Source organism: Coregonus lavaretus, assembly GCF_964263955.1.
Source record: "Coregonus lavaretus genome assembly, chromosome: 1".
NCBI classification, from domain to species: domain Eukaryota; kingdom Metazoa; phylum Chordata; class Actinopteri; order Salmoniformes; family Salmonidae; genus Coregonus; species Coregonus lavaretus.
The window spans coordinates 64239413-64251806 of record NC_139988.1 but is presented as its reverse complement, the minus strand read 5'-3'; the positions used below and the strand labels follow the sequence as shown (position 1 = coordinate 64251806).

Below are 12394 nucleotides of genomic sequence, written 5' to 3'. Positions count from 1 at the left end.
TGTTGAAGTAGCTGAGAACTGATCATTCTGCTGACCGTGTGTACTATAGTGTACAGAAGGCTGCAAAAATCGAACAGAAAATCATTAACAACTAGTGAATGATGTCTGGTTGCATCTCATCGGTGCTAAGCAAGTACATAACCGATAAAAGCACAGGAAATGCCTTGCGATAGAAGTGTCTGGATCTAGCTAGTTCCTCTCCACTTTGCCCAGCAATCAACAAAAATACTTCTAAAAGGGCCATTTGGAATGAATGTGTGAGTCGTGATCAGGCTTCTGAAGCAGGAGGTAAAGGGATGGGGTGGGGGACGGGGTGTGAGTCTGATGCCATTCATATTGAAAACGATTCATGATAAGAATCTAGCATCTTGTCAAGAGTCAAGGTAACAGCACTAAGGCCATAATAATAAGACCATAATGTACAAAACATTTAAGGAATCTTATACGGCATAGTGACTCTGTCGTAGCCGGCCGTGACCGGGAGACCCATGGGGCGGCGCACAATTGGCCCAGCGTCGTCCAGGGTAGGGGAGGGAATGGCCGGCAGGGATATAGCTCAGTTGGTAGAGCATGGCGTTTGCAACGCCAGGGTTGTGGGTTCGATTCCCACAGGGGGCCAGTATGAAAAAAATAAAAATTATGTATGCACTCACTAACTGTAAGTCGCTCTGGATAAGAGCGTCTGCTAAATGACTAAAATGTTAAATGTAATGTAATGTATTGGTGTCAATGGATTATGTGAAATGTGGTTATGTGGCAATACCCTGAAGACTACCTATGAAAGTCCAGTGGCATAATGGATTATGTGTGCATGAATTACGCCAAATAAATGTCTTTGTAGTGCAGTTCCCCAGAGTCTTAAATGGTGGAGTATGATGATACTGATATGTGTAATATGACCGTTATTTCTAAGTACTGACATCCGTATCCCTCTCCTCTCTCCTCAGGGAGTGGTCGGCCCAGAGTACAACAACCCACAGCCCACCTTCTCCCTGGCTATGACCGGCTGAGATGGGGCTCTGGCAGTGATACCACTGGGAAGGACCTCTGAGTGATCAGACACTGGGACTCAGGGACCGCCCACCTACTCCGACCCTGCAGCCCGGCCTACGTGGCCAGCATGAGCGTGGGGCGGATCAACCGTTACAGCATTGTGTCATCTGAGGAGGAGGCGCTGCGGCTCACCAATATGCACGGCGGCAGCAGCGGTGGCATGAATGGCTTTGGCAACGGCAAGATCCACACGCGCCGCAAGGTCCGGAACCGCTTCGTCAAGAAGAATGGCCAGTGCAATGTGCAGTTCACCAACATGGAGGACAAGTCATCGCGCTACATGGCCGATATGTTCACCACTTGCGTGGACATCCGTTGGCGCTACATGCTGGTGCTGTTCACGCTGGTGTTTGTGCTGTCCTGGCTGGCCTTTGGCCTGGCCTTCTGGGTCATAGCGTTGCTCCACGGCGACCTTGACAACCCGGCTGGAGATGACAACTTCACGCCCTGCGTCCTGCAAGTCAACGGCTTCGTGGCCGCCTTCCTGTTCTCCATCGAGACCCAGTCGACCATCGGCTATGGCTACCGCTGCGTGACGGAGGAGTGTCCGGTCGCAGTCTTCATGGTGGTCTTCCAGTCCATCGTGGGCTGCATCATCGACTGCTTCATGATCGGCGCCATAATGGCCAAGATGGCACGGCCCAAGAAGCGGGCACAAACGCTGCTGTTCAGCCACAACGCAGTGATCGCCATGCGCGACAGCAAGCTGTGCCTCATGTGGAGGGTGGGGAACCTGAGGAAGAGTCACATTGTAGAGGCCCACGTCAGAGCTCAGCTCATCAAACCCCGGATCACTGACGAAGGGGAGTACATCCCCTTGGACCAAATAGACATCAATGTAGGCTTTGACAAAGGCCTGGACAGGATTTTCTTGGTTTCGCCCATTACGATTATCCATGAGATCGATGAGGATAGTCCGCTCTATGGGATTGGGAAAAATGACCTGGAGACAGCAGACTTTGAGATCGTGGTCATACTGGAAGGAATGGTCGAGGCGACTGCCATGACCACGCAGGCGCGCAGCTCCTACCTGGCCACGGAGGTGCTGTGGGGTCACCGGTTCGAGCCGGTGCTCTTCGAGGAGAAGAACCTGTACAAGGTGGATTACTCTCACTTTCACAAGACCTACGAGGTACCGTCCACCCCACGCTGCAGTGCCAAGGACATAGTGGAGAACAAATTCCTGGTGCCCACCTCCAACTCCTTCTGTTACGAGAACGAGCTGGCCTTCCTCAGCAGGGACGAGGACGAGGAAGAGGATGTGGTGGGCGTGGGCGTGGGCGGTGGTGGCGGTGTCAGAGCGCTGGCCAACCTGAACAGTCCGGACCGGACCAGTCGACACGAGTTTGAGAGGCTACAGACCACTAGGGGACTGGACCAAAGGTCGTACCGCAGAGAGTCGGAGATATGACCCCTGACCTTTGACCTAACTGGGGTCAACTTTTGATACGTTTTCTTTCCTTCCAAGGGTAAAAATGCAGAACAATGCAAAGTGCCATAGGAAAAGCTGACTACTGTAATAGGATGGAAAGTAAATAGGGGGAAAGAGGGATGCTGTTTGGAACGAATAGGTGAAAGCAAGAGTACGCAGCTCGTAAAACTGTGGTAAAGAATGTCGTCAACAAAAGGAAAAGGCCAGTGAAGGACCTTATTCCTTCATGTAAACTTGAATATTTTTTTCATAATGTAATTTCAGTTGAGAGTGTTCAATGATGCATTGAACAGGTATTATGACAAGACCTAATAATCAGATCCTTGGTGTAAATATTATTGCTTAGATAAGTTATGTTTTGTGTGGAGTATTGTTTTTTCAAAAAGCATATTTATTTTAATTTTTTGCTATTTCAACTTGCTGTTAGGCACAAATGATAGTGTTACAGTTTAAAGCTACCCATAAGCTTCCCACATTGCTGGAATTCACAATCGCTGTAACGGAGTTCAATGACACATTGAAAATTCCTGTAAAAGTGCATTGCAGCATTTAGAAGCAATGAACCATGCTAAATCATCAAACCATCCATGAGCCATTGAAGCACAACATAGTTTCACAACTTGGACTTAATTTTAACCAGTTGTGATGAATACATATAATTTGCACTATTAGCCGAACTTAGGAGTAGGCCCTATAGTAATGCAGTAAATTAATTTAGAATGGGTAGGGGGGAACATCTCAAAATTCTATAAACTGAAAATAAATTGGTCATTTTGATACCCCTTGCTTAAAACATTAAAATAACACAGGATTATTCTGATCTCAACGAAGTTGGAAACAACTATAGGGAAAATATCATTATTTTATTTGATTTTTGTTTTATTCTCTTTAAAACGAATCTATGCACATCATTAATGATATCAGGGGACAGAAACTGAATGGAGTTCTGTAGAAGATGTTATGATGTCATCCAATCGTCATTGCATAATTCTACAAATAGAATGGGTTTGATGAAAGTGTGTCTGAACTTAATGAGGATTGAGGGCCTTCACATGTAAAACGTGTTTACCCTCTAATATCTTTAGAAGTAAAGAGCAATTATTGTATACTATCAAATCCCTTTTGATAGAAAAGTTCAAATAGTATGAGGTGCATGCAGAAAGAATGGGACTTTACCAGGTAAATTGATGTGTGTTAAAGGAATAATCCACTCATGATGATGGTGCAAATTACAATTTGCTTTTTGAAAGTCCTATATCTTGATTGCTGACATATAAACATTTCCGGACTGTATCAACAATGGACTAATGAAAAAAAATTACTAAATATCGTTTTTCAGTGTATTACTACTTCAAGTTTTGCTCAAAAACGGTCATCAATATTTTCCTAATGGTCTACAAGGGGTATGCATGTGGGACAGGGTTACATTTTTTAAAATGATTAATCCCATGCTTATAGAAACATACTGTAAGGGCCAAGCTATTAACCTCTATCAAGCACGATAAACTATCTGTGATATGTTGAAAAAAGTATTTAGTTCATTTGATTCAATTACATCTAAGAAGCAATAGGCTTACATGATCAGGTGGATAGACAATATGAAAAGCAATAATACTGAAATGTACCTCCCTGTTATGTACTAAACATAAATGGTGAATGGCACAGAGCTGAATTAGGCTATCTAGAGTTTATTTGTGGAACCCACTTGGAGAATCTAGTGACTCTATTCTCTTGTGGTGCACCTGTTATATAACTGGCACCATACTCATCTCTCTGACAGTGATGTTTTGAGTTTCGAGGAGAGCTTTCACCAAAACATCACGCATAGACATCCTTCATCCTTCATTTACTGGAGTGCTCTTCAAAGTTAGAGAATTCAAGAAGTAGCTGAGCAGCTGAGTTAAGTTGGGTTTGGTACAACATTATAGTAAGAATGAGTACAATAATATGGGCAAAATTATTTGTAAGGTGTGTTGCTATGATATGGAAGCCTAAAGCTACCAAAACTCAATTTATAATGCAAATTGGATAATTATGCTTTGGAATGGAAGTAACAAAATGAGTCATAATTAGGAAAGGTAAATGTGTCTTGAATGTAAATAATCTAGGTTCAACTTCAAGCACAATATCAAGCAAAACATTTCTACATTCTAACCAAATAAATGTCATCTTTAAGTATCTACAGATTTGTTTTTGTCTTAGTTACATATACTGAGTAGTTTGTAATTTATCAGTATCTAGGTAAAGCAAGAAAACGAAGGTGCATGACAGACTAATTTTAATCTTTGGCATGAATCGTAGCATATGAAATGTATACCTTGAATTTATGCCTACCCATAATGCACTGCTCTACAAAATAGCACACAATTTATTATGCTGTGTCATGAAAAATATGAAGTATATTTCTTCCTCATTGAAATGTTGAGTTCATGTCCCCTAAGATACTACTTTTCCTCTTACACCAAAATCACTGCCCTTGTGTCTAAGAAAGGGGGAAATAGGAGGTATAGTACTGTAAGACTAGCATATCAAAGCAAGAAGAAAAACCATGGTGGTCATTCAGCTGGCTACAATGACTGATATTTTCTTAGTGGTCCTTTTATCCCAGGGGTATGCTTTGCCCTAAATAATTATATATAATGTGTTGCTTTTTAGAACCTTTAGGATAAGAGAGATTTTTGGGGAGATGAATTAAGCCTTTTTGTCCCAATCCTAGCCGTTATGCTCATTGCCTTCTGGGAAGGCTCTGGTATCCAAATGTGTGACACCTTTGTACCTACTTATAATGTTTCGGTGGTATCCATGGTAAAGCATCATCAGCTTCTATGCTGCATCATCAGAATGCAAAATTCCATCATGCCTTTTTCTTTTTTATCTGAGGGATTTTGTTATGTTTTAATGTTACACAACCTGACCCCATGAAAACAGAGAATGCACTAGCTGTACACAACGTCAATAAACTATATTAGGTAACAGCTAAATACACACAAATCAACACATGTTTTAAAATTAAGTTATTTTTAATATGACAGTATTTCATTGTGATACAGTAGAACAAAGTCATCCATATTTATCGATTTTTGTACCAGAAGAAAATCTGAAGAAGAAAGAGGCAAAAATGTAATTCTTGTCTCAGGTTATCAATGATTTTGTTTCATTTCAGCACAGAAGCTTATGATTAAACAGGTATTTCTCTTAAAGGGATGATTGGAAAACCTTTGACCTCTGTAGAAGTCTTCCTATGGCCCAGGTGAAGAAATGTGCCCTGGGCTTTTTATTTTAATGAATAATGCAAAGTCAATTAAATTATTCAATTAAAACCTAATTGTAAATGAAAACTGGTTGGAGTGCATATTTTGTTAAATTAGCTTACTTCATGTACTTACCATTGTAAAACTGAAAACATTGGTATTACATTACTGTAGTAGCCCACAACACAACAGCGGCTGTGAATGAATGTAATATTCCACCATTTTGTTTCTCCCACCTAGCAAATTTCTATGTTGCGAATCAACCCTAAATGCCTGACTAATCAATCGACCAACTAACAGAGAGATGTATCATGATGACGAATGTGATCAGACTGAGATCACAGATCAACATCTGTGTTACCGCGTGACCAGATGCCTCTCTGGTCTATGGACAATTATTAGATCCAGTCGATCAATAAATCACTGTGACATACACTCACACAAACAGCCTGGCGGGTCCAGGTGCCTTTTGGGCCCCCAGGGACCCCAGGGACCAGAACTGGAGGCCAACCAAAGACAGATGTAGAGAGAGAGATCAATGGAGGAAACAGCAAGATGCATCATCATTACTCTACTGACAAAGAATAGAGAAAATGTTGGTTCTATTTCTAATACTCGTTTCAATGTCTCACTTCTGGGATTCTCTCTAGCGGATCACTAACTTGAAAAACCAATCACACAACGTCTGTTGGAGACAGACAGGTCGAGTGGCGAATGAGGTGAGCCCCTCCCCTCCTTTTAAGGCACCACTCGCCCCTCTGGTCATTGCGCCACTTTTCCTTGCGAAAGAGATCACCAACGCTCCTGAGGCTCTCCTCAGCACAACTTAATCCCGTCTTCCTACTGAACTGTTCTCAGGCGACCGTGAGTTTAACACTGCCGAATGTAGGACCTCAGCTCCTGTCGCTAGTATTGAGTACTGACCAAAAGGAAAGTTTTGCTTCGAGTAGAATTTATTTTCTACTCCTCAGTCTCCGGTAGAAGCTAGCGTCACACGGCTAGCTATCGAGACTTGGTTAGCCCACGCCGCAAGGCTTTAGCTAACTTGGCTAGCTAGCTGGAAAGCTAGGGAGCGCGTTGGAGGGAGCGCGTTGCTTACGCCCAGTTTCCAAGCCTTTAGCCCCATCTTGGGACTTGCCTATTGTGCTTGAGGCAATTTCACAGCAGCCTTTTGAGCCGCTGGAAAGCGTGGAGATGAAATCTCATCTCCTTTAAAACAGCTTTACTAATTGCCCTTACATCCGCAAAGCGAGTGAGTGTGCTGCACGCACTGTCAGTCCACCATTCGTGCCTACAGTTCTCCCCAGGGTTATCCAAGGTAATATTGTTGCCCAACCTCGTCTTTATGCCTAAGGTCAGTGGCAATTGCAATTGTCTCATCTTAGAGCTTATGGCTTTGCACCCATCGCCCTTCACTTTTACGGAAGAACAGTGTCTCCACTGTTTATGTCCAGTACAGCTTTGCATATCTACTTGGATAAAACGAGAGCATGTTGAAAGAGTGACCAGCTCTTTGTGTCTTGGGCATCCCCCTGCAAGTGTGGGAACCTCTCTCATCAATGGCTATCCCATTGGATAGTGAAGGCTATTATATTGGCTTATAATAGCAAGGGTTTATAGCCCTGGAGGGACTGAGGGCTCATTCCACCAGAGGTAGGCAATGTTCTAAGGCATCTCATTGTGACAGATTTGCAATGCGGCATGTTGGGCCACTCCCTATGAGGTTTTACTGACTGGATGTCACTGCACCTTCGTTGGTGCATACTGTTCTCAGTGTCGGAGACTCTGAGGGGTGATGCTGTTGGGACTACACTGACTTCGGAGAGCATGTCTGCGATATGCGAATTGGCCATATCCCATAAGTGAGACATCGAAACGAGTATTAGAAATATAATTTAGGGTTACTTGCGTAAGCCAAGTTCTATGAGAATATGAGTGAGATGTCTCACCGCATTTCCATGTTCGCAAGAGCACAAGGAAGAGAGGCATGCTTGAGAATGACCAGAGGACGGGCGATTTTAAAGAACTGATTGTAGCACTGAAAGATTCCAAACAGTGGCCAATTATTTCAGGTCTGGTACCATCGCTGGGCCGCGGGTGTGCAAGATTCAGCAGGCTACTGGCATTACACAGCTGGCTAAAAGATTACTGTAGCTCTGTTTGACACCTTCTGGAAACAGAAGATACTCTAAAGGAATGACGGAGTCCATCCAAATCATCTTGGCTCCTGGACTCTGTCCACGCATTTCAAGGCTGCATTGAGACAATGATTTATCAATGACCCAATACCAGCTCAGTTAATCCCTACCATTGTGTCGCTGAGTTATCATAATGCTGCAGCAAATATAAATTATCCCAGGGGCGTTGGCAGACACAATGTAAGTAACTTAATTTATGTCCCCCTAACTGCCCTGAATGCCTCTGTTGATCCTACAGCTATTGTATGCAGTAATCATGTGCCTATGAACCAGAGTTATACTGTTAGCACTGAGGAGGTGTGCCCTAGTAGGAAGTCCACTGTGTGCTGCTCACCATGCACTATAATCTAAAAAATAAATAACGTGAGCATGTCTACATCTGATAAGCTTCCCAGTAAAGCAATAAAAAACAATCAAGCATCCCAGAAAAGTGCTAAAAATAGCCCACATTAACATATGTAGCTTAAGAAACAAGGTTCATGAAGTCAATAACTTGCTAGTAACAGATTACATTTATATTCTGACTATCTCTGAAACTCACTTAGATAATACCTTTGATGATACAGTGGTAGCAATACATGGTTATAACATCTACAGAAAAGACAGAAATGCCAATGGGGAGGTGTTGCGGTCTATATTCAGAACCACATTCCTGTAGCTTAGAGAGGATCTCATGTTAAATACTGTTGAAGTAATATGGCTACAGGTTCATCTGCCTCACCTAAAGCCCATTCTTGTGGGAAGCTGCTATAGACCACCAAGTGCTAACAGTCAGTATCTGGATAATATGTGTGAAATGCTTGATAATGTATGTGATATCAACAGAGAGGTATATTTTCTGGGTGATTTCAATATTGACTGGCTTTCATCAAGCTGCCCACTCAAGAAAAAGCTTCAAACTGTAACCGGTGCATGCAACCTGGTTCAGGTTATCAGTCAACCTACCAGGGTAGTTACAAACAGCACAGGAATGAAATCATCAGCATGTATTGATCCCACCTTTACTAATGCTGCAGAAATTAGCTTTAAAGCAGTATCCAAATCCATTGGATGTAGTGATCACAGTATAGTAGCCATATATAGGAAAACTAAAGTTCCAAAGGCTGAGCCTAATATAGTGTATAAGAAGTCATACAATAAGTTTTGTAGTGATTCTTATGTAAATAATATGTGCTGGTCTGTGGTGTGTAATGAGGAGCAACCAGACGCTGCACTTAACACATTTATGAAATTGCTTATTCCAGTTACTAATAAGCATGCACCCAATAAGAACATTACTGGAAAAACTGTTCAATCCCCTTGGATTGATGAGGAATTGAAAAATTGTGTGGTTGAGGGGGATAAGGCTAAAGGTATGGCAAATAAGTCTGGCAGCACAACCGATTGGCAAACATACTGCAAATTGAGAAATAATTTGACTAAACTGAATAAAAAGAAGAAGAAACTATACTATGAAACAAAGATAAACTATAAAAAGAATGATAGTAAAAAGCTTTGGAGCACCTTAAATGAAATTTTGGACAAAAAGCCAAACTCAGCTCCATCATTCATTGAATCAGATGGCTCATTCATCACAAAACCCACTGATATTGCCAACTACTTTAATGATTTTTTCACTGGCAAGACTAGCAAACTTAGGCCAGCAACAAACGCTGACATCCAAGTATATCTGACCAAATTATGAAAGACAATCATTGTAATTTTGAATTCCGTAAGTGAGTGTGGAAGAGGTGAAAATATTATTGTTGTCTATCAACAATGACAAGCCACCGGGGTCTGACAACTTGGATGGAAAATTACTGAGGATAATAGCGGACGATATTGCCACTCCTATTTGCCATACATTTAAGCCTACTAGAAAGTGTGTGCCCTCTGGCCTGGATGGAAGCAAAAGTCATTCTGCTACCTAAGAATAGTAAAGCCCCCTTTACCGGCTCAAATAGCTGACCAATCAGCCTGTTACCAACCCTTAGTAAACTTTTGGAGAAAGAAAATTGTTTGACCAGATACAATGCTATTTTACAGTAAACAAATTGACAACAGACTTTCAGCACGCTTATAATGAAGGACATTCAACAAGCACAGCACTTACACAAATGACTGATGATTGGCTGAGAGAAATTGATGATAAAATTATTGTGGGGGCTGTTTTGTTAGACTTCAGTGTGGCTTTTGACATTATGGATCATTGTCTGCTGCTGATAAAACTGATGTGTTATGGCTTTATACCCCCTGCTATATTGTGGATAAAGAGTTACCTGTCTAACAGAACATTGAGGGTGTTCTTTAATGGAAGCCTCTCCAACATAATCCAGGTAGAATCAGGAATTCCCCAGGGCAGCTGTCTAAGCCCCTTACTTTTTTCAATCTTTACTAAAGACATGCCACTCACTGGCTTTGAGTAAAGCCAGTGTGTCTATGTATGCGGATGACTCAACACTATACACGTCAGCTACTACAGCGACTGAAATGACTGCAACACTTAACAAAGAGCTGCAGTTAGCTTCAGGATGGGTGGCAAGGAATAAGTTATTCCTAAATATTTGAAAAACTAAAAGCATTTTATTTAGGATAAATCATTCACTATACCCTAAACCTCAACTAAATCTTGAAATGAATAATGTCGAAAAGTTGAGGTGACTAAACTGCTTGGAGTAACCCTGGATTGTAAACTGTCATAGTCAAAACATGTTGATACAACATAAGCTAAAATGGGGAGAAGTCTGTCCATAATAAAGCGCTGCTCTGCCTTCTTAACAACATTATCAACAACACCGGTCCTACAGGCCCTAGTTTTGTAGCACCTGGACTGCTGTTCAGTCGTGTGGTCAGGTGCCACAAAGAGGTATTTAGGAAAATAACAAATTGGCTCAGAACAGGGCAGCACGGCTGGCCCTTAAATGTACATGGGGAGCTAACATTAATGATATGCATGTCAATCTCTCATGGCTCAAACTGGAGGAGAGATTGACTTCATCACTACTTATTTTTGTAAGAAGTGTTGACAAGATGAATGCACCAAGCTGTCTGTATAAACTACTAGCACACGGCTCGGACACCCATGCATACCCCACAAGACATGCCACCAGAGGTCTCTTCACAATCCCCAAGTCCAGAACAGACTATGGGAGGCGTACATTACTACATAGAGCCATGACTAAATGGAACTCTATTCCACATCAGGTAACTGATGCAAGCAGTAGAATCAGATTTAAAAAACAGATAGAAATACACCTTATGGAACAGAGGAGACTGAAGAGACAAACACACAGGTACAGACACGCATACGCACACAAACGCTAGCACACGCACTCTACACACACGTACATTGTAATATTGTTGTATGGTGGTATTATACATTTTGTATTGTAGATATGTAGTGGTGTAATAATGTTATATGATGTACTGTTTTATATTTTGTTTAATGTGTAATGTAAGTGCCTTAACGTTTTTGGATCACAGGAAGAGTAGCTGCTGCCTTGGCAGCAGCTAATGGGGATTCCTAATAAATACAAATACTAAATACAAATAAGGAGGGGAGGGGCTCACCTCATTCGACCTGTCTGTCTCCAACAGGCGTTGTGTGATTGGTTCTTCAAGTTAATAATCCGCTAGAGCAAATCCCACAAGTGAGACATCTCACTCATATTCTCATAGAACCGGGGTTATGCAAGTAACCCTAAGTTCTGCTGCTTTGAAACCAGCCTTTAAAGTATTTTTTCATTTTCTTATGATACTATGTTGTTGAAAAAGCACATGCTTAGTTTTACACCACTCATGTGGTAAAATACACCTGTGTAGAGTATAACAGTGGAGGCTGGTGAAAAATGTAGGAGGATGGGAGACCCGCTTTATGTGCGCGGACCACACGGAAACGACGAAACGTGTTTCAAAAATCATCAAAGACAAATTATTTTAGAACCCTTTCCTGCAGCCTAATTTTTCATAGTTAATAAACATTATTTCAAAAAAAACGTCGAAAATCCGCAGTTTCTATGTCAAACTGTTTTGTTACATTTCAGTCTTCTGTGATAAAAAAAATCAAATCAAATCAAATGTTATTCTGTCACATGCGCCGAATACAACAGGTGTACCGTGAAATGCTTACTTACAAACCCTTAACCAACAACACAGTTCAAGAAATGCAGTTAAGAAAATATTTACTAAATAAACTAAAGTAAAAAAAAAAAAAACTGTTACACAATAAAATAACAATAATGAGGCTATATACAGGGGGTACCAGTACCGAGTCAATGTGCAGGGGTACAGGTTAGTCGAGGTAATTTGTACATGTAGGTAGGGGTAAAGTGACTATGCATCGATAATGTAAATAGTCCGGGTGGCCATTTGATTAATTGTTCAGCATTCTTATGGCTTGGGGGTATAAGCTGTTAAGGACACTTTTGGACCTAGACTTGGCGCTCCGGTACCGCTTGCCGTGGTAGCAGAGAAAATAGTCT

At 41.7% G+C, this 12394-nt stretch overlaps 1 protein-coding gene across 1 annotated transcript; it reads left to right on the top strand.

Annotated features, from left to right (window-relative positions):
* Positions 1 to 1120: 1120 nt before the first annotated feature.
* Positions 1121 to 2464, top strand: kcnj12a (potassium inwardly rectifying channel subfamily J member 12a; the record flags this gene model as incomplete). The annotated part of the gene is made up of 1 exon (XM_084157214.1): positions 1121 to 2464. The coding sequence occupies one exon, from the start codon at positions 1121 to 1123 to the stop codon at positions 2462 to 2464; it is 1344 nt and encodes a 447-aa protein (XP_084013340.1).
* Between the last annotated feature and the right edge of the window lie 9930 nt (positions 2465 to 12394).